The sequence below is a fragment of the Babylonia areolata genome, chromosome 2 (genome assembly GCF_041734735.1).
Source record: "Babylonia areolata isolate BAREFJ2019XMU chromosome 2, ASM4173473v1, whole genome shotgun sequence".
Classification (NCBI taxonomy): Eukaryota; Metazoa; Mollusca; class Gastropoda; order Neogastropoda; family Buccinidae; genus Babylonia; species Babylonia areolata.
Genome location: NC_134877.1, coordinates 25,591,962 through 25,615,160, shown reverse-complemented (window position 1 = coordinate 25,615,160; position 23,199 = coordinate 25,591,962). Strand labels below are relative to the sequence as shown.

The following is a 23,199-nucleotide window of genomic DNA, read 5'->3' as shown; positions in this document are numbered from 1 at the left end:
CTGGTAACATTGTCACGCATCGTGTTGTCACAGCAAGCAGAGATTGAGCAGATAGAGAAAAGCGAGCGTGTGGGCGGGGCCCAACAACACAAAAGGATGACCACGTCGCTCAACAAACAGATCAAGGACGCCAAGACAAAACTGACTGAGGTGAGTGTGGATGATCACATGCATTGTCAGTTCATGTTGAACTCACTTTTAATTACACATACTTAACCGTGACCCACTAGTGCTGACTCCAGCAGGGGTCTGACATTCCTGTCCTGTGCAAACTACTATCCGCCTATGCGGAGAAAACGAAAGTAGCTACGGCCAATAACCTCCCGGAAGTAGGTAACCTCCCCTTTGCCCCCTGACTTGCGTCCTCTTTTTCCGGCAGCCATTATGACTCCTGTTCCTGTGCTCTTCATACGGCTAAGTTTTTTCGTATTTTCTGTCTGTCGATTCTCTGGCGTTCTTGTTTTTTGTCAAATTTTGTCTTCAACCAGGTCATATAATTATATGGTTCGATTGGGAGATCGGGCTAAAATTAAGGCGTGATCGCAATCGATTCGTGGACAGTTGAACTCACTTTTTGCTGACAGATTACTCCTCTTTCTTCCCCTTGAAACTGGCTGATTGTGTAGGTTAACAAACAACAGCAAGAACAACAGCAATGAAAAACAAGAACAGCGAAAAACAACAAACATATAAATGAACGAAATGAAAAGACACAGACTTTTGAATTTTTCAAATGTATTTTTTTCATTAATAAATAATTGATGAAGCAATAGAATAAACCACACAAAGAAAAGACATAGACTTTGAAATTTTGTAATTATGTTCATTCATAATTGATAGAACAAAAGCAATAGAAATTATCATTCACTAATTTTTTGTTGAAACAGTATGTGGGAGGGAGGGGGGGATCCTTAATTTTGTGAGTCATGTGATAGTCATAGGTGCTGCAGACCTAATGACCAAAATGTGCACAGTTATCTTGTGAATTGAAATCATCTCAGACATGTCAGAATTTTATTCCAGATGTGAAAATAACAATCATCAATACGATTTATTTCACCATGGGTACCTGACGAAGTAATAGACAGTGCCATGTTGCCAAGCGTAAGGTAAACTCTTTCACTACTAAAGGTGACTTTTGTCGACATCGAGGGGCCATGTTGATAAGACCGTTTTTCACATTGTAGCAAAGCTCAACAGCTGCAGCCAGTTTCCCAACCAATAGAACAATGACTGAACTTTGACAACTGACTGAATCGTTCGTTTATTTATTTATAGTCTGTTCATCTAAGATGATGATATTAGACTGAAAATAAATGATATTATTATCATCATTTGGATTATTATCATTTCTATCATAATGATAATTGTTATTATTAATTAGAAATCGACATTTCTGTATATTCGAATGAAAAGGATAGCGGTCGAGGTGGAGGGGAGGGGCAGGGGGGGCAGGGGAGCGGGGGGGGGGGGGGGGGGGCAAGGAGGAGGGGACTAAGAAAGGAAGAGACAGACAGACAGTCAGACAGACACAGAGAGAGAGAGAACAGAATGTGGAAAAGATAGAGTACAAAATCTAAAATGGAGAGGGTGAGTGTCAGTGATTGGAGAAAGAAAAAACATAATATTGGAAGGGTGTGTGTGAGAGGCGGGACGGGGGAAGCGGGATTAGGACAAAAAAAAAAAAAATCAATAATCAAATATTGTATGCACTACTTCTGTAGATTATTATTTGAAAAGAGGTTCGTGTGGGGACCTACAATAAACAACCAACTGGACTGAATTTGACGTGAACCGAAAGCCTGTGACCGAGAGCATCGTTTCTAAATTATTTGGCACTGGGGAGTGTTTTTTTCCACACAGAAACTGGGCAGTGAAAGAGTTAACAGAGCTGGTGGGTTGATGCAAAGCAAGGTGGAGTGATGGCCTAGGAAGCAAGAGAATCTGAGCACGCTGGTTCGAATCACGGCTCAGCCGCCGATATTTTCTCCCCCTCCACTAGACCTTGAGTGGTGGTCTGGACGCTAGTCATTCGGATGAGACGATAAACTGAGGTCCCGTGTGCAGCATGCACTTAGCGCACGTAAAAGAACCCATGGCAACAAAAGGGTTGTTCCTGGCAAAATTCTGTAGAAAAATCCACTTCGATAGGAAAAACAAATAAAACTGCTCGCAGGAAAAAATACAAAAAAATGGGTGGCTCTGCAGTGTAGCGATGTGCTCTCCCTGGGGAGAGCAGCCCGAATTTCACACAGAGAAATCTGTTGTGATAAAAAGAAATACAAATACAAAATGTGTTTGCAAGCTGATGACTTGCTTCTTGTTTGCTTGCACTCCGTACAGGATAGAGGAGCCACCTAGAATAGTTTGTTTCGTACAAATGGTTGTATCACTGGTGGAGAAATTCCAAAATATCAGACCGCATATGTGGTCCTTAGTAATCAGGTGTAGTGCAAGGTTAGGAAGGGATACTGTGGTCTTTAGGAAAGTTAGGACCGGATATATCAATCTTTAGTAGAGAAAGAGTTAAGCCTGAATTGTGAACAAGTATTGTGCAAGGTAGGATTAGATACGGTGGACTTTAGTAGAGTTAAGCTTAAAGACTTATCTGGAAAACAAAAAAGGTTATTTGTTTTTACCTGTGAAGACACCCGTCTCATACTTAAGATGATACTTATACAGGATGGCACTTTGTATAATATTTCTTTGTTGATCTGTTCATGTATAACTGTGTTGTAATGACACATTTGAAATAAAAATCACTGTTTAAAACCCAAAACAAAAACAGTATCGTTGACTCAAGAGAAGTTTGATCTCAACGTAACAAGTGTCCTTTACTGTCTTTATTAATCAGGAGAACAAAAACCCCAGGGAAAGGAAAAAGCTTATTGTCAGACACAAAACGAGAGCGCCAAAGAATCAATAGACAGAAAAAACGAACAAACTTAGCCGTATGCAGAGCACAGGAGCAGGAGTCAAGATGGCTGCTGGAAAAAGAGGGCGCCAGTCAGGGATGCAAAGGGGAGGTAACCTACTTCAGGAGGTTATCGGCCGCAGCTGCTTTGGTTTTCTCCGCATAGGCGGATAGTAGTTTGCACAGGACAGGAATCAGACCCCTGCCGGAGTCTGCACTAGTGGATCACGGTTAAGTATGTTACTTAAACGTAATTTTAGGAAGAAAATTTCCTTTGTATGGCCTTGATGTTAGGAGCAAACACTGTGAATAACGAAACCAACAATGATTTTTTTTAATTTTTATATCTAATCATCAAGAGCACGCATTTGGCCAGATGTCTGTTATTAATAGAAACAAGGTTTGCTTGGAGGTGAGGAGAGGCAGGGGGGACAACAATATTGATTCACCCCAGTTGCTTCCCTGCTCTGCTTCCCCAGTTACTTTCTTGTCCTCTGCACAGACACACACACACACACACACACACACAGACAAACACACAGAGGTACAGACACAGATATGCACAGGCATGCACAGACACACACATGTACACTCAGAGGCAGACAGACACACACACAGATGTGCGCACGCGCGCGCGCGCACACACACACACACACACACACACACACAGGTACAGACACAGACATGCATATACAGGCACACACAGACACACACACATGGACACTCAGAGGCAGACAGACACACACAGACACACAAACACAGACACACACACATATACATATATACACACACAGAGGCAAACAGATAATAATGAATGTTGTGTGTTTTTTTAACAGGTGGAAGAAAAGCACCAGGAGCTACACAGGACTTATGTGGAGACACAGGAAAAACTGAATGAGGTCAGTATTCATGGAATAAGGAAGGAAAAAATGGTCACACACACACACACACACACGCACACGTACGCACACTCTCTCACACCCACACTCACTCAGTCGCACTCACTCACACTCAATCACTCTCTCTCTCTCTCACACACACACACACACACACACACACACACATTAACCACAGCCACACTCTAAAATGGAGATCTGTGTATGATGGGTACTTCAGTAGGTCTTGGAGTGTTTCAGGATTGTGAAGTGGAACAACTGAATTTTGTTTACCATGTGATGATTCACGTTTTTTTTTTCTTTCACAATTGTCAGTTTTGCTGATTCATCTCCTTTTTAAAAAGAAAAAGAAAAAAACCAGAGCATCTGTCAAAGAGGGTACAGCATTGGCACTCAGAAGGGAGGCAATATAGTAAGGGAGGTAATTAGCCGCAGCTGCTTTAGATTTCTCTTCCTGAGCCGAGTTGTACTTTGTTGGACAGAGAATTGGGGCTCTGGCAAGAGTCTGCACCGGTGGTTCACTGTAAGTATGTAACGTAATTTTCGGAAAAAAACAAACAACCAAACCTATCTTTTGAATGAGAAAGTCATGTCAGCGTACTGATACATGTCTGCTGTTTGACGTTACCAGGTTCAACAACGTAGCGCTGCTATAGATGAGGAGATGGAGAAACTGACTGCCATGGAAACGGAGGAGAATCAGAGGTAAAGGTGCACCCAGCACAATACTTGTCGGGGTTTGTACTGGATATTTGATGGGTGCAGTAGCTGAGTGATTAAAGCGTTGGACTTTCAATCTGAGGGTCCCAGGTTCAAATCATGGTGACGGCGCTTGGTGGGTAAAGGGTGGAGATTTTTATGATCTCCCAGGTCAACATATGTGCAGACCTGCTAGTGCCTGAACCCCCTTCGTGTGTATACGCAAGCAAAAGATCAAATACGCACGTTAAAGATCCTGTAATCCATGTCAGCGTTCGGTGGGTTATGGAAACAAGAACATACCCAGCATGCACACCCTTGAAAGTGGAGCATGGCTGCCTACATGGTGGGGTAAAAAACGGTCATACACGTAAAAGCCCACTCGTGTGCATACGAGTGAACGTGGGAGTTGCAGCCCACGAACGAAGAATAGTATTGGATATTTGTTTTAAGTAATTGTGCAAGAAATGGATGTGTTGTCCACTTAACATAGGTGCTGCAGCCCTCCTATGCAGAAGAAGACTATCGTTGTGATTTCTGTTCCAGCATTCTCACCACCCTTCGATCCTTGGTGGCGCTGAACGAAAACCTCAAGAAACAAGAGCAGGAATTTAAAGCCCACTGCAAGGTATGCTGTTCTGACACATTTATATATTTATTTATTTATTTATCTTTTAAAGAGAAAAGAAGTTATTGGAAATCTGTGTACATTTTGTTTCAGAGAGAGGGAAAAAAAATGAAAGAAAAATGTATGTATGGTTATCTTGTTCTTATTTTTCACTTTTTGTTGTATTGTATCGCATTGTATTGTATCGCATCACATTGCATTGTCTTGTGTCAGATTATATTGTATTGTACTGTGCTGTATTGTAATGTTTTGTACTGTAATGTATTGTATAATGCATTGTAATGCTTTGTATTCTGTTGCAAGTTTTGGTGCAACAGCCAAGTGGTTAAAGCGTTGAACTTTCAATCTGAGGGTCCCAGGTTCGAATCCAGGTGATGGTGTCTGGTGGAGATTTTTTAGATCTCCCAGGGCAACAGATGTGCAGACCTGCTAGTGCCTGAACCCTCTTGCATGCGTATATGCAAGCAGAAGATCAAATGTGCATGTCAAAGATCCTCTGATCCATGTCCACGTTCGGTGGATTGTGGAAGCAAGAACACACACAGCATGCACACCCCTAAAAAGGGAGTATGACTGCCTACATGGGGGAGGGGTGGGGGGGGGGGGGGGGGGGGGGGGGGGGGGGGTAGAAACAGTCATACACAGCATGCACACCCCTAAAAAGGGAGTATGGCTGTCTACATGGGGGAGGGGTGGGGGGGGGGGGGTAGAAACAGTCATACACAGCATGCACACCCCTAAAAAGGGAGTATGGCTGTCTACATGGGGGAGGGGCAGGAGGGGGGGTAGAAACAGTCATACATGTACAAGCCCACTTCTATACATACGAGTGAATGTGGGAGTTGCAGCTCTTGAATGAAAAAGAAAAGGAAAATTGATTTTATGACGTTTATGTCACAACAGATATTTATGTGAAATTGGAAAACTTAGCCATATGAAGAGCACAGGATCAGGAGTCAAGATGGCTGCCGGAAAAAAGAGGAAGCTAGTCAGGGATACAGAGGGGAGGTAACCTACTTCAGGGAGGTTATCGGCCTTAGCTACTTTCGTTTTCTCTGTATAGGCGGATAGTACAATTGCACAGGACAGGAATTGGACTCCCTGCCGGAGTCTGCACTAGTGGGTCACGGTAAGTATGTTAGATAATGTAATTTTAGGGAAAAAATTTCCTTTCATGACTTTTATGCCACAACAGATATTTATGTGAAATTCAGGCTGTTCTACCTGGGGGGAGTGTATTGCCACAGTGTAGTACCACCCTTCTTTTTTTTTTTACTGTTTGCAGGTATATTTGTTTTACAATCTAATTAGATTTTGACAGAATTTTGCTTGGGACAATGCTGGTGCTGTGGGTTCTTTTTCATGCACTGAGTGCATGCTATACACTGGACTTTGGTTTATCATCTCTTCCGAATGACAAGTGTCCAGATACCCAGATTCAAACACTCGACCATTAGCCGCCGTTCTTTCTCTGTCTCTGGACCTTGCAATTGGAATGAACTTCCACTTTCTCTTCGTCAGGTCTCTGCACTCAGCTCTTTCAAGTCTGGTCTTAAAACCCACCTCTTCCCAAAATAGCCTCCCTTCCCTGCCTCTTCCTTGTCTTCAGTTTTTCCAGTTTTAGAGTTATGCATGCGTGTGAATGACTGGTGGGAAAGTGCTTTGATTTGTCTCTGCACAAGATTCAAGGCTATATAAATATAATAATAATAATAATTATAGTGTCCAGACTCACCACCCAAGGTCTAATGGATGGGGAAGAAAATTCTGTTGAGATTGGGATTTGATCCCCCACACTCAGATTCTCTTGCTTCCTAGACAAACACATTACTAGTATACCACCACTCTATGTGGGGGACTTGGAATGAAAGGCTTGGGAGTAATGCCATTGAAATGGTGCAGATGATGGGGCAGCAAAAAAATAAAAAGAAGTAGACCACCACTCCACAGCTTGTTAGATTGATTCTGTTCGCTACTGGACAGTACCGCTCAGCCTCCAACAGACAGCAAATAGCGGACAGGTGAAACTAAACAAACACTCAGTGACTCAGCAGCAGTGCAGGGTCTCCTCTGTTGTATGGCCTCCTGGTGACTTAACATCAATGGTTCTCTGCGGACTGCTGATGCTGGAATTGTGACGGATGAACCTGGGTGTGGCCGTGATTGGGAGGATCTAAATGAGCGGCATGAGAGTAATGCCACTGAGACAGTGCAGATGATCGGGCAGCAAAAAACAAAAACAAAAAAAAAGAAACTAAACAAACACTGTAATATCTCAGGGAGGCATCACTGCATTTAGACAAATCCATACACGCTACACCACATCTGCTAGGCAGATGCCTGACCAGCAGCATAACCCAGCGTGTTCTGTCAGGCCTTGAGTGTATCAGAGTGGATATTCTTCAGCAGAATTCTGCCAGAGGATAGTACGTTTGTTGCCACGGGTTCTTTTTTTCATTATGCCAAGTGTGTTTATCACCTCATCTGAATGACAAGGCCCGCAGTTTGATTTTCCAGTCAAACTTGGGGGACAGGGTGAGAGTGGGATTCGAACCCACGCCCGATGGGCACAATAGCCGAGTGTTTAAAGCGTTGGACTTTCAATCGGAGGGTCCCGGGTTCGAATCACGGTGACGGCGCCTGGTAGGTAAAGGGTGGAGATTTTTCCGATCTCCCAGGTCAACATATGTGCAGACCTGCTTGTGCCTGAACCCCCCTCGTGTGTATACGCAAGCAGAAGATCAAATAGTTAATACGCACGTTAAAGATCCTGTAATCCATGTCAGCGTTCGGTGGGTTATGGAAACAAGAACATACCCCAGCATGCACACCCCCGAAAGCGGAGTATGGCTGCCTACACGGCGGGGTAAAAACGGTCATACACGTAAAAGCCCACTCGTGTGCATACGAGTGAACGTGGGAGTTGCAGTCCACGAACGCAGAAGAAGAAGAAGAACCCACGCCCTCATGGACACTGTATTGGCAGAGAGGCGTCTTGTCCGTTCTGCCAGCTTCCTTCCCATGGCGATCAGATGAGGGTGTGGTGTGTGTGGTTTCAGGATGAAATGGCGCGACTGAAGGGCAACATTGAGGACCTGAAGAGAGAGACAGGACAGCTGGACAGTGAAGATAAGGTGGGTTCAGGGCTGTGTGTGTGTGTGTGTGTGTGTGTGGGTGTATGTGTGTGTGTCTCTGTGTATGTGTGTGTGTGTGTGTGTGAGTGTGTGTGGGTATGTGTGTGTGTGTGTACGCGTGCGTGTGTGTGTGTACGCATGCGTGTGTGTGTGTGGGTATGAGTGTTTATGTGGCTGGTCTGTGTTTGTTTATCTGTCTGTGTGAAAAATAGAATGTAATTTGTATTTGTATCACTCTTTTTGTCACAACAGATTTCTCTATGTGAAATTGGGGCTGCTCTCCCCAGGGAGAGCACGTCACTACGTGACAGAGCCACCCATTTTTTTGTCATTTTTTCTGCCTGCAGTTTTTCTTTTGAAGTGGATTTTTCTACAGAATTTTGCCAGGGACAACCTTTTTGTTGCCATGGGTTCTATTACATGTGCTAAATGCATGCTGCAAACGGGACCTCGGTTTATCGTCTCATCTGAATGACTAGTGCACAGATCAACACTTAAGGTCTAGTGGAGGGGGAGAAAATACTGGTGACTGCCGGTGTGATTCGAACCAGTGCGCTCAGGTTCTCTCGCTTCCTAGGCAGACACGTTACCTCTAGGTCATCACTCCACACATTGATTTTATTGAATTGATTTTATTTATCTTGAATTTATTCATATAAATTTATTTGTATGTGAGGTGTGTGATGTGTGTGTATGCATGAGGCGGTGTATGTTTGTGTATTTGAGAGTGAGTGTGTGTGTATGTGTTTGCGTATGTGCATCTGTTTTAGCATGCACATACATGTGTGTATGCATGTTGTAATTTTGTAACTTATATGTAAAGTATATATATGTGTTTGTGTGCACCTGTGTGTATGTTGGAGAGTGAATAGACAGAGAGGATGTATATTTATGTTTATTTTTATCGTTTTCTTGCAGGAGAGAGCTGATTTGATTGGTCGTCAGTATGATGCAGACAAGGAGAAACTGCATAAAATTCGACTTCTGTTGGTAGGTGCAGTGATGTCATTTTTTGGATTGATTTATTTACAAATATGTTTCCTTTTTGACTCCTGGTTACATATCAGTTCACTAATGAAAAATTAGGAGTACATAAGAGGGGAGGAAGTATTATTTTGTCCCCAACTAACTCGTTATGTTGCTGATCAGTTTGAAAGTTTTCAGTCAATAGATTCTGACATTTTATTTTTTGGGCGATTTTATTTCTTACCCATACAAATGGGTCGTCTGTGGGGAGAGTCAGGGGAGCTAACTGGCAGTACTAAATGAATGTACCATGTGACCCCCAGGCCAGGAAGAACCGAGAGATCGCAGCGCTGCAGCGTAAGATCGACGAGGTTCCATCGCGTGCGGAGCTGAGCCAGTACCAGCGTCGCTTTGTGGAGCTGTACAACCAGGTGTCCTTCACCCACCGGGAAACCAAGCAGTTCTACACCCTTTACAACACGCTGGATGACACCAAGCTCTACCTCAGCAAGGAGGTACTGCTGATGAACCATTCCATGCTTTCGTTTAGTTGTTTGTTTTGTTTAATGAAGAAAAAGAATTGTTTAATGTTTTCATATAGCATTACCTTAACAAGGAGGTACAGCTGATGAACCACTTTCTGCTCTTGTTTCGTTTTTTGTTTTGTTTAATGAAGAAAAAAATTGTTTAACGTTTTCATGTAACATTACAGTACACAGGGAAGCAAAACACTTTTTTCAAATCCAGTACTTTTTAAAATGACTTCTTTAAGCATGTCAGATGAAACAAAATATATCATTGTTTTCATGCAGCATTATAATACACAGCCAAGCAAAACACGTTTTTCGAATCCAATACTTTTTAAAATGATTTCTTTAAGCATGTCAGATGAAACAAAATATATCAGTGTTTTCAAGTAGCATTATAATACACAGCCAAGCAAAACACGTTTTTCAGATCCAGTACTTAGAATGAATTCATAAAGCTTGTCAGATGAAACAAAATGTGTCAGTTGTGTATGCTTTAATGTGCAAGACTTTCTTTACTTACTGTGCTTTAGTGAACTTAGGATTTACTTTTGTGAGTGTGAAACCTTTACTTTCTGTACTTATGTGTAGACAAAATTAAAAATGTCTTGGGACAGTTGAAATCTGCTGTTTGGGGGTTTGGGGGGTTGTGGTATTAAAAAAAAAAAAAATTGGGTTGTGGGGGTGGTGTTTGGATTTTTTGTTGTTGTTGGTTGGTTTTAATGAGAAAGATCTCAGTTTCTGTATGACCAGCTGTAAAAAATATTTTTCATGAAAGTGGTTAACTGTGCATTGGAGTTTGTTGTATTTATTTACTCATTGTGAAATCTGTGCAGGAAGATGAGTCAACCTGCACCATTTGTGTGGTACAGGTCTGTTAATGACAGTGTATGTGACTCTGTAAAGATTCCATCATTAGTGTATTTATTCATTTTAGAATTATGAGTCCAGTAACAGTTTTACTCATTTTATACATTAGATTACTCTTTCTGTCTGTTGGTCTGGTCTCTCTCTATGAATAAAGAAAGTGACATAAGTTGTTTTGTTTTTTTCAATGAGAACTATGCTCACCTGTATGTGGTCCATATTTTGAAGAGTGTACAAATTTACTCCTTTTTGTTTTTTTGACAGGTTAACTTGCTGAATTCCATCCATGACAACTTTAAACAGTGAGTCATGCTTCTTCCTGGCTTTGTATTCTTCAGCATCTTAGAGCAGCCTGGGCAGTGAAAGTATTGTGGTCCCAACATTTGAGTGAAAATAGCTGTTGGGATTAATTGTGTTAGCTGTATCGGATTGTGGTCTCAATACTTGGGTGAAAATAGCTGTTGGGATTAACTGTGTCAGCTTTATCAGAAGGAAGGAAGGTTGTGTCTGATGTTTGCATTATAGGTTCTAGATCATTGTAGACATAACGTGAAGAGAATGTTTGATATGTAAATTCCGAATGGCCAGGTCATGTTAATTCATCAGCCGACAGAGAGAGAAGACTGTATGAATCAGAATGATTAGTGTTAATTCATCAGCCGACAGAGAGAGAAGACTGTATGAATCAGAATGATTAGTGTTAATTCATCAGCCGACAGAGAGAGAAGACTGTATGAATCAGAATGATTAGTGTTAATTAATCAGCCGACAGAGAGAGAAGACTGTATGAATCAGAATGATTAGTGTTAATTCATCAGCCGACAGAGAGAGAAGACTGTATGAATCAGAATGATTAGTGTTAATTCATCAGCCGACAGAGAGAGAAGACTGTATGAATCAGAATGATTAGTGTTAATTCATCAGCCAACAGAGAGAGAAGACTGTATGAATCAGAATGATTAGTGTTAATTCATCAGCAGACAGAGAGAGAAGACTGTATGAATCAGAATGATTAGTGTTAATTAATCAGCTGACAGAGAGAGAAGACTGTATGAATCAGAATGATTAGTGTTAATTCATCAGCAGACAGAGAGAGAAGACTGTATGAATCAGAATGATTAGTGTTAATTAATCAGCTGACAGAGAGAGAAGACTGTATGAATCAGAATGATTAGTGTTAATTCATCAGCCGACAGAGAGAGAAGACTGTATGAATCAGAATGATTAGTGTTAATTAATCAGCTGACAGAGAGAGAAGACTGTATGAATCAGAATGATTAGTGTTAATTCATCAGCAGACAGAGAGAGAAGACTCTCTGCATTAGGATGATTAGTGTTGATTTATCAGCCGACAGAGGGATAAGACTCTGTGAATTTGAACAATGTCAATTAATTAGCCAACAGAGAGGTGTATCTCTGTATCAGAAAGCTTAGCGTCAATTCATAATCCCCAGACTGTGCCATTGTGGACCCACGCAGTATAACTTTCATGGAGATGCACATTCTCATGTCATTTTCTCATGTGGTGAAGGTTGAAGCCTTGAGATGAAATTCTCACTTGCATTTATGGTCAACGGATTGAAGTTGGGTACAAACACTAAGTTGCATGGATGGTCTTTTGACTGTTGTTCAGCAATGCTATGTCTTTGTTATTTTTCCGTTGGACAAGACTCTGTGTGTTACTGTACAAAATACCTTTTTCTTTCCTCAGAGCAATGTCTTCACAAGCCAACAAGGACCAGTTCCTGAAGCAGTTTGAACAGATCGTCGAAGGCATCAAGCAAAATCGAGCCAGGGTACTGTCGCTTTTTTGTGTGCTTTGTGTATCACTTCCTGGTCTTGCCTTGCAGTATGTGTTTCCAGGGACCAGGTTCTTGATAAGTGTTTCTTTAATGTCTCAAGTTGTTGTTTTGTTTTTCAAGTATCTGGGCACTTTTATCAGTTCTGTTTCCTTTAGAAATAATGTTGACGCCATTTACAAGAAATGGTATCAAAGGTTTTATCTGTTGAGAAAACCAAGAAGGTATTCTTTTCTTGATGGATATTAATCTTTTTGTCGTTTTTTTTTAAGTTAACATTTATATTCAGTTCTAATAGTTCAACTTTTAACAAAGCAGTATACTTAGAAACCAATAGAAAACATGAAAAAAAATCACTTCTTAGTAGGATTAAGTTTAATTCTGATACTCATGAGTTCAAAAGAAAAACAAATACAATGTAAAAAAAAAAAAAAGTAAAAAAAAAACCCCCCAGGAAAAAACACATATCCATGAGAATATAGATAAACAGACAGGTTAGCAGACAGGGTGACAAACAGACAGACTGAACATTGGTTAGATGATGTGAAAATGTTGTCATTCATGTTTTATAATTTTTATCAGTTTTTTAAGGACCCTGTATGTTCACTAATAGTGAACATCACAACCGATCCTTGCACAAGTACATGATCTTTTACTAACTTCCCTGATGTTTTGATTGTTGAAATTAATTGCACAAGACTAATTTAGATTATTAGTGCAGGGTTATTTAAGAACAAAGGAAATGATGTGTCAGATCTTGCATATGTTAAAAAAACAACAAAAAAAAAACCCAACTCAAGAGTAATTGTAAATGATCCAGACATGATATCTAGAACTGAGCAGCCTGTGGAGATGGAGATTTTCATGCTTAATTGATATTTTTCTGATCTTGTACTTGTTTGTTCACTCATACTCGGATTGAAACAGACGTTAACATGGTAATAGCCTTGAGATGGCCTTAGTGGTCGGCAAGGCTCAAAGCACCATAATTTGATTTCACTCATCCTCAATGCGAAGTCCAGCTTTTGTTATGCAAGGGAGGTAACTTCTACCAAGGGAGGCTATGCAGCTACATTCACTCATCCTCAATGCTAAGTCCAGCTTTTGTTATGCAAGAGAGGTAACTTCTACCAAGGGAGGCTATTAACTGCAGCTTCATTCAATTTCTCCACATGGCAGATTAGTAGTTTGAACAGGACAGGAAACCAGACCCCTGCCGGAGTCTGCACCAGTGAGTCACGGTAAGTATGTTAGATAAAACATAGTTTTAGGAAGAAAATTTCCTTTTTGTTTGATTTCTAATCCATATCATTGAAAAAAGAACAACGAAAATCCTGAACCAACTCCTTTGCGTTACCAGGTGGAGAAAAAGCGCCAGGAGGAGAAAATGAGGAGGGACCAGCTCAGCGACCAGTACCTGGACCTGGTGGAGAAGCAGCGACTGTATTTCAAGACTGTCAAAGACTTCAAAGAGGAATGTCGCCGCAACGAGATTCTACTCAGCAAGCTGGGGTCAAGGTAGACGATCGGCCCCCCCCCCCCCCCCCCCGCAAGTCAGCCACTGTTGAAGCAAGAGGGCGCTTTTCTGTGTGTGTTTTACACCTCATTTGGATGGGTTTGCCAGTTGAATGAAATCGTTGTTAAAGAGTGTTCAAAAAGGGTGGGAAAGAATGGTTGTTACATAATAATAATAATAATGGTATTTATATAGCGCTGAATCTTGTGCAGAGACAAATCAAAGTGCTGTCGCACCAGTCATTCGCACGCTTGCATAACTCTAAAACTGGAGAAACTAAAGACAAGGAAGAGGCAGGGAAGGGAGGCTATTTTGGGAAGAGGTGGGTTTTAAGGCCAGACTTGAAAGAGCTGAGTGTGGAGACTTGACGAAGCGAAAGAGGAAGTTCATTCCAATTGCAAGGTCCAGGAAAAAAAGAGTATTTTGTGGAAAAAAGAACAAAGTGTTTTGAATTGTTTTGCTTTGAATGTGATGAGAGTGAAGGAATGTGAGGTAGTATGTATTACTGTGCTATCATACTGGCTGAAAAGTATATTTTCCATTTTTGTTCTTTTCAGTTGTTTGTTCATTGCTGAATCTTTTTTTTTATTGTTAAAGATGGAATACTGTGTACCATGCTCTGGAACCACAGACATTAGTATCTCCAGTGCATTGGTGTTTTCTTTTCACAGTTTAAGTTATTAAGGAATGTTAATTATGGGGGAGAAAATAGTACATCAGTCTTGAGATATTTTTTTACATTATTTTGGAGTATTTATATTAATTGTTCAGTCACACTTGTTGGTTTTGATTCTAAAAAAGAAATGCAAAGCAGATTGAAAGGAAAGAGATGTGCTTTTGTGAACCTGGACATTGTGAACAATGGCATGCTAGCCTCTCGTGTGTCAGAACCCCCCCCCCCAACCCCCCCCTCCTCTCTCTCTCTCTCTCACACACACACTTCACTCCCTCCACATCACCCTCACCCCCTCCCGTACACACACTTATTTCTTTTCTTCCTGAGATGTTCTGTTAGGGGATCAACTGATAGAAAACCAAGTCAGTTTAAACCAGTAATTGTTAGTCATTTTCCACAGAAACAGCAACAGTTTGTTGCTTTTTGACAGGGGACAAAAAGGAGACATATAGTACTTGTGGTTCTCTGACAGGCAACATGCTCTTGCAAGCTTTATTCAGTCACATACAGAGGCTGCAAATCAGTCTGAATGTATCACATATTTCAGTGAAATTCATTTTAAGATAAAAAGGGCATTAGAAAATGATTTCATTGTTCAAGTTGGAAGGCACCGAATACATTGTATGCGGTAGCGAAAATACTCTGTGGGTATTAGTATTTCCTTCTGACCATGTGATGAGTTTGCAATAACGTCTACTTGCAATAGAGTTCTTGGGTGTACTTCGAAGGATTATGATTGTTCTGTCCATGTTTCTCCAACGGTTTGTCAGAAACATGTATGTATTTCTGTGTATGCAGATCAGTCAAAAAAAAGCTTAGGCCTTTGTTGAGGAGTCACACTACCTAGTCTTAAGTATTGCTTGTTCGTTTGGTGACACGGATTGTTGAAATGTTTGAGTTTTTGTCTCCTGTGTAGTGATTCTTGTATCTTTTTTTTATTTATATGATAATTTTATTGCTGGTGTATTTATTCTTCATGCTGTGATTTCTGCCATCACTGCTTATTGCGAGATTTCTGCGTGAGAATCAGAGACTGTGTACATTGGGCATTCCAATAAAATGACAATTATCAAGTTTTTGTGTGTGAGGAAAATTTTTTTTTTTAATGTGAGTGTGTTTCGTCTTTTTCTTTTGTTCCTCTGTTTGTATGCTGTTTTTTCTGTCTTTCTTATGTTTGTATTTTTAAATGATTTAAAATGTTTAAACGGAGGTCCCGTGTGCAGCATGCTTTTAGCGCATGCAAAAGAACCCATGGCAACAAAAGGGTTGTTCCTGGCAAAAGTCTGTAGAAAAACCCACTTCGATAGGAAAAACAAATAAAACTACACGCAGGAAAAAAAAGGAAAAAAAAAGAGGGTGGCGCTGTAGTGTATTGACGCGCTCTCCCTGGGAGAGCAGCCTGAATTTCACACTTTCACACAGGGAAATCTGAATATAAGAACAGGGGGTAGATTTGAGTACAAGACATGGCGTTTTTCAGGGTGTTTTGTATGATGCCCAGAAATTTGTTACAATAGCAGAGGTCACATTCCACTTTGTGATTGGGTAGCTTGCTGTAGATTCTTTTAACTGGTGGTAGGATTGATGGCCTCTCCACCTAATGCCACACCACTCTGCTGTTAACTGGTGCTTTTATTTTTTTTTTCTTTCTCAGTACATCTGTCTTCCAAACCCACTTTATGAACATGTATGTGTGTGCTGAAAAAAAGAGAATGCGTACTGATCAAAATCACCATGAAGTGAATAGACAATAAACTAATGAAATGAAGAAGGAGAAAGCAATGGCTGATTTTTTCCCCCAATTTCCATGAAACATGCGTGATGAGATGATGTGGTTAGGGGTAGGGTTTAAGATTATTTTTTTTTATCTTACAGTGCTGCCTGCTGAGCAGTGAATAGTCACTGCTCAATATGTAACGTGGACCAGATGTTCACCCAGTTGAAATGGAGACCTCACACTCCCCTCGTAGATCGAAGACATTCCATGAGGATGGCCTGTACACACTATGGTGTGACAGCAGTCTTCAAACACCACCAAGGAGATGTCAACACCCCCTACAGACCAAGTGTTAACACCCCCAACACCCCTGCAGACCAAGTGTTAACACCCCAACTGTTAACCCAACAGACCAAGTGTTAACACCCCAACTGTCAACACCCCCTTCAAACCAAGTGTCAACACCCCAACAGTCAACACCACAGACCAAGTGTTAACACCCCAACACTCCAACTGTCAACACCCCCATACAGACCAAGTGTTAACACCCCAACACACCAACTGTCAACACCTACAGACCAAGTGTCAACACCCCAAAGAGGACAACACAGACCAAGTGTTAACACCCCGACACCCCAACTGTCAACACCCCTACAGACCAACTGTCAACACCCCCAAGAGGACAACCTGCCAATACCACCTGATGACTTCCCCTTTCCCTGTCTGTAAAAAAACACCAACAGGAACATCTCAATCTTTCTTCACACCATCAACGAATGGAAAGGTTTTTGCACACCAGAGGCACTACCATCACCAAACCTCGGCAGACGACTTCGAATCCCGGACATTACAGTCTCCCACCCCACCCCCTCCCCTCCCCCTCTCCCGTTTACCTGTTTCAGTCTCACCACCTCCACCACCATCACCTCCACCACCCATCTCCCTAACAACTCTTCTCCTTTGGCCCATTTCCAGCTCTCCCCCCCCCTCACCCCCCCTCCCCCTGGCCCCCCTCACACCACTGTGGGGATGCCGGGGGCCTTTCAGTATAAACAGCATCCCTGCCTTCTGGAAATTCTGTGCTAGAAATTTCCTCTTTTATACTGCTCTCTTTATTTCTGCCTTTTTTCTATCCTTCACTGTTGTCTCCTGTTTCTGAATTCCCAGTCCATTCCCCCATTTTTTTTTTTTTTTTCGAGCAAGCCTTACACTGTTTTTTTCTTCTCTTTTCCGCAGTCTCTGATGTACTAAGCTGGGAGTAGCTATTTATACACATGTATCTCTAAATGCAGTCGGATAGGAAACACTTAATGAACAACCCTTCAAGGAAAGTGTATGGTGCAAATTCTTATCAAATAAAAATGAGAAAGTGCTGATAGGCTGTATTTACAAGAGCCCTAGCTCCACCACTGAAAATGTAGAAGAGCTATATAAATTATTGAAACATAAGGAAATAGGAATACATGATAAAGTGTGTATTGTGGGTGATTTCAACTTTCCAACAATAAAGTGGAAAGGAGAGTGGACAAACGAAGAAAATAATTCTTTCTGTGAATGTTTAACCCCTAGGCTGCCTGCATGACGAGATAACTCGTCATGGCAAGCATGTATGCTTCGCTGCCTGCATGACGAGATAACTCGTCATCGAAATATTCTGACTTTTCCCTGCTTTGCATTCAGTTCGTTGACAAAAATGCTGGTAGCTTTAGCTTGGGGAATCTTTCTGGATTCTATTCATAGCTAGAAACACCATCTGCGTCATAAGGCAGTCCTTTATTTGAACGTTTTGGTTGGGTTACTGGCCGCTGTCTTTGCCTGGCTCCTCTCCTCGCTCGCTCAACAAAATGTCGGACTGACTCCGTGCTCAAGACATGCGCTCGTGGCGAACTAAATCAACCAAGATTACTTTTAGCTAATGCTCAGAAAGAATTGGAGCACAAATTCGAAGGAGAAGACAGTGGTGAACATTAAAAGGACGATTTGATAGAAAATAAAGGGAGCAATCAAGAGAGTGGCCAAGATACAACTATCAGTGAGTGATGCAGGCTGTTCAACTCTAGCAGTCGAATTTTTAGCAGGGCACCGTATGAGCTATTTTCTTGGCACTCAGCCAACGCGGTCTGATGAAGTGACGGTGTGAGAGGGGTGAAGAGGGAAGAGGAGGGGGGTGGAGACTGAGGGGGCGTGGCCTCACATCCATATTATCACTTGCAGAAGTCACAATGCATCTATTTCTTTTTCAGTTTTTTTATATTGTGGTTGTTCTAGTATGATTTTGTGTGTGCAGATATCCATTTGTCCAGAAAATGATATTTTTGTGCAAATTACCAGACTAATGTTTGTAATGAACAAGTTGAAAATGTGACAAAAAACAAAACACTGATTTCAAAACAACAGCATGTCACTTAAAATGCATAAAATGGGAAAACATCATGTGTTTTGTATTCTTTATTCATTTCCCTTTCAGAAAATATATACTTTTATGGGTCTTTCTCCAATAACAAAGAGCACAGAATTTTTTGAAAATTTATACCCGTTTTTTGTGAAAAAACCCTGGCAAATAGATTTCACTTAAATCTTATTTTCCTGGCAGCGAAAGGGTTAAGAGAATCATTCTTATGCCAAATGGTAACAAACACAACCCGCAAAAGGGGGGAACAGAAACCAAATCTTCTTGACCTAGTATTAGTAAATGATGAAAAATTTATATCAGATATTACACATTCAGCCCCTCTTGGAAAAAGTGATCATGATACACTTATTTTTAATCTGTATACAGATGAATCTACACAAAGTAAAGAGGGAATTTACAGATACGACCTTGGGAAAGGTAATTAATTTGAAAACAAGACAAGAATTTAAGGAAGTTCAGTGGAGCGACTTAGAAGGATCAGTAAACGACTATTGGTTTTTCTTAAAAACAAAAATATTGGCTAGCATGGAGAAACACATTCCAAAAATCCCAATAAAACCAAATAAAAGTATAAATCCACCTTGGATGACAGGCAAGGTTAAGAAAAGTGTGAAAAAGAAATATAATTTGTATAAGAAGTTTCTAAAAACAAGAAAAATATATGACCACGAACAGTACATCACAACTAGAAATAAATGTAATAAAATCATAAAAGATGCCAAACATGAATATGAAAGAAGACTTTCAAAAGAATGCAAAACAAACCCTAAATATTTCTGGAAATATGTACAAGCTAAGACAAAATCAAATACAGGCATTAATCCTTTGAAGACAGAAAATGGAGAATTAGCTGTAAGTGACGAGGATAAGGCAAAGGCACTAAATACTTTCTTCACTGGTGTTTTTACTAAAGAAGATATTAGCAATATTCCTACTGGGACAAAAGAGGAGAAATGTAATTCCAGTCTTTATGACCTTGTGATAACTCCAACAGCAGTAAAAGAAAAATTACAGGCACTTAACCCTAGTAAAGCACAGGGCCCAGATCAGATACCTCCACGAGTACTGAAGGAACTCAGTGAGGAATTGTCATTACCATTTTGTACACTATTTAATAAGTCAATAGAGTTAGGAGAGGTACCAGATGACTGGAAAACAGCAGTAGCCACAGCAATATTCAAAAAGGGTACTAGATCTGATCCAGGTAACTACCGACCAGTTAGCCTCACATGTGTGGCATGTAAAGTACTAGAATCACTAGTTAGAGATGTTTTAGTTAATTTTATGATTACAAATAATTTATATTCACCATGTCAGCATGGATTCAGGAAACAGAGGTCATGTATTACTCAACTGTTAGAGGTTATGGAAGACTTAACTCAGTTAATAGAAGAGAAGGAATCTGTAGATATTATATATTTAGACTTTAAAAAAGCTTTCGACTCTGTACCACATTATAGGTTATTATCTAAGTTAGAGGCTTATGGGGATAAATGGCAATATCATGAAATGGATAAAGGCTTTCTTGGTAGGGAGAAGTCAGAAGGTAAGGGTTGGAAATAGTTTTTCACCAGATGTGCAAGTATTGAGTGGAATTCCTCAAGGTAGTATTTTAGGGCCAACTTTATTCGCCATATTTATAAATGACCTCCCAGACTATGTTAGTAGTTGCTGCAAAATATTTGCCGATGATACTAAAATTTATGATAAAACCCAAAATTCCTTCAAATTGCAAAATGACCTAAACAACCTACAAAATTGGTCAAACATGTGGAATCTATATTTTAATGTATCTAAATGTAAAGTGCTACACTTAGGAAGAAATAATCCAAAAAAGAGTTATATAATGAAAATTGATGGCACAAATTCTAATGTTATTTCAGAATGCAATGAAGAAAAAGACCTGGGAGTAATATTTGATGAAAATGTTTTCTTTTGATGGCCACATTCAGGCTGTGATAAATAAAGCTAATAAAGTATTGGGTATTATTAAGAGAACATTTACATTTATGGATAAGGACATTTTTTGTCAACCTCTATAAAACAATTGTTCAACCAATTTTGGAATATGGTAATATAATTTGGTATCCCAGACTAATAAGACAGTCTAAAGCAGTTGAACAGGTGCAAAAGAGAGCAACTAAAATGATACCAGAGTTAAGAGATTTGGACTACCAAAACCGTTTGAGACAACTAAACTTGCATTCACAAAAATACAGAAGATATAGAGGAGACATGATACAAGTATTCAAGATAATTAATAAAATGGTTGACACTGACCCCTGCACCTTCTTTTCTACTAACGACCTCCATGTTACCAGAAGTTCAAATACTAACCTTTTCACAAAATTTTGTAGAACAAATATTCGTAAGTTTTCTTTTAGCTTTAGAGCAGTTAAAGGATGGAATGCACTGAATAATTCAACAAAAACAGCTAAAACTATTGACCAGTTCAAGGTTGGTTGAAAAGAACAAAAAAAAAAAAAAAAAAAAAATGTTGGCATAAACTTATAATCGCTTATAAGTAATCAACAGAAAAAGACATTTTTCTTTTTGTAATTCGAACAATTGCACTAAAACTCCTGAAGTAAGAATAAATGCTGAAGAATAAAAATAAGCGTGAGTTCTGGTTCTTAAACCACTGTGTCAAATGGGTTGTCTCCTTTCAGTCCATGAGTTGTCTCCCTTGTGTCAATGCGTTGTCTTGCTGTCTGTGTCATTTCAATGCTGACAGTGACTGTAGTCACACACACACCTCTGCAGCTAGACTCTAGAGCTGGTCCATTACGAGATTCCAGTCTCCTTTGCCGTTGACAGTATGATTATCGTACCGCTTTATATTTGCCACAGTACTGATCTTGATAAATCAGTGGAGTTTCTCTTTTTGGGTCGTACTTATTAACAATGTGTGTGTGTGTGTCTATATATATATATATATATATATATATATATGTGTGTGTGTGTGTGTGTGTGTGTCTGTGTGTGTCTGTGTGTATTTGTCATAGCAGGAAAAAAAGATAAACTGTTATGATTTAGTCCGCATTACGTAAGAAACCGCATGAAACAACCCCCCCCTCCCCCCCAAAAAACACACAACTACAAAACAAAACAAAAAAACAACAACAACAACAAACAAACAAAACAAAAAAACAACAACAACAAAACAACAACAACAACAACAACAAAAACAACAACAACAACAACAAAACAACAAAAAACAATTCAACATGATCAGGTTTGTAAAATATTCCGGCAGGCGTTGGTAATGAAAAGTGTTTGCGTTGTGTCGGACAGGTCTGTGATTTTAAATGACAAGTGCAAAATCCATGTGGCAAGTCTGCCCCCCCTGCATAGCCAAGGGTCTGAAGTAACAGCCAAGGGTCTGAAGCAATAGCTAAGGGTCTGAAGCAAGTCTTCCCCAGGCTAATTAGCTAAGGGTCTGAAGACTGTGGGACTTTCAGGCAGTGACTCCTCCTTCAGTACCTTGTCTGGGTGTGTGGCCACGTGGTATTGGAGGAACGCTTTGGTGGAGTTGTAGCCACGCTGTGACAAAAAAGGGTGTTATATATATACAAATATATAGCCATGCTGTGACAAAAAGGGTTTTATATATATATATATATATATATATATATATATGTGTGTGTGTGTGTGTGTGTGTGTGTGTGTGTGTGTGTGTTGTGAATATATGAAAAAAAAAAATATATATGTGTGTGTGTGTGTGTGTGTGTGTGTGTGTGTGTGAATATATGAAAAAAAAAAAAATATATATATATAGAGAGAGAGAGACAGACTCCAACGAATTCAGAATAACGCTGCCAGACTCATTTGCAGAGCTTCTAAATTTGACCATGTTTCTCCTCTCCTTCAGTCTCTCCACTGGTTGCCCGTTTCTGATCGAATAGACTATAAGCTATCCACTCTGACCTTTTCTGCAGTCAACGGATTTGGCCCCAAGTATCTTTCTGAACTCCTCCATATCTATACCCCGTCTCGCCAGCTCCGTTCTTCCTCTGATACTCGACTTCTCAGGATACCTCACGTCAGAAGTAAGACATATGGACACAGATCGTTTTCTTTTACATTCCCACTCTCTCGGCCGAGAGGGTTTTATGACAGTCGGCGCTGGGATGGTTCCCAAAGGCCAACCAGCCCACAAGGCTGCAGCACTAAGAGCCAGTGCAATTTTGCCTCCTAGTTTGAGAGTCATACTCCTTCACAAATGACTAAGCTGTAAATGATTTCCCATTGACTGGAGAAATCACTGATAATACAGCTCTCACTTTGCTGTTGCCCCAAATGTAAACTTATGTCAATCTGTGATGTAAGACGGGTGTTGGGCCGTGTATATATATATATATAATTCGGGCTGCTCTCCCGAGGGACAGCGCGTCGCTACACTACAGCGCCACCCATTTTTTGTATTTTTTCCTGCGTGCATTTTTTT

At 40.4% G+C, this 23,199-nt stretch overlaps 2 protein-coding genes and 1 long non-coding RNA gene across 6 annotated transcripts in view; 2 read left to right on the top strand and 1 right to left on the bottom strand.

The window, feature by feature from the left end:
* LOC143299490 (coiled-coil domain-containing protein 93-like) overlaps nt 1–17,197 on the top strand; it is a 36,595-nt gene extending 19,398 nt beyond the window's left edge. Inside the window, exons 11-21 of one of the 3 annotated variants that reach the window (XM_076612748.1) lie at nt 34–150; nt 3,751–3,813; nt 4,442–4,515; nt 5,056–5,137; nt 8,197–8,271; nt 9,190–9,261; nt 9,561–9,752; nt 10,896–10,933; nt 12,343–12,427; nt 13,791–13,948; nt 16,498–17,197. In XM_076612748.1, coding sequence (XP_076468863.1) covers nt 34–150; nt 3,751–3,813; nt 4,442–4,515; nt 5,056–5,137; nt 8,197–8,271; nt 9,190–9,261; nt 9,561–9,752; nt 10,896–10,933; nt 12,343–12,427; nt 13,791–13,948; nt 16,498–16,510 — 969 coding nt within the window. In that variant the 3' untranslated portion in view covers nt 16,511–17,197. Of the gene's footprint in view, nt 1–33; nt 151–3,750; nt 3,814–4,441; nt 4,516–5,055; nt 5,138–8,196; nt 8,272–9,189; nt 9,262–9,560; nt 9,753–10,895; nt 10,934–12,342; nt 12,428–13,790; nt 15,699–16,497 lie in introns of those variants that run through there. The other 2 variants (XM_076612730.1, XM_076612739.1) reach the window with 2 other exon arrangements.
* A 92-nt stretch (nt 17,198–17,289) lies between these two features.
* On the top strand, nt 17,290–19,613 carry LOC143299529 (uncharacterized). The gene is made up of 2 exons (XR_013057544.1): nt 17,290–17,895; nt 18,939–19,613. It is a non-coding gene; the product is annotated as an uncharacterized LOC143299529 (long non-coding RNA).
* LOC143299503 (uncharacterized) overlaps nt 17,895–23,199 on the bottom strand; it is a 32,176-nt gene continuing 26,871 nt past the window's right edge. For both annotated transcript variants that reach the window (XM_076612762.1, XM_076612770.1), the window contains exon 15: nt 17,895–22,295. In XM_076612762.1, the coding sequence (XP_076468877.1) occupies nt 22,176–22,295 (120 nt within the window). In that variant the 3' untranslated portion in view covers nt 17,895–22,175. The remainder of the gene's footprint in view (nt 22,296–23,199) is intronic.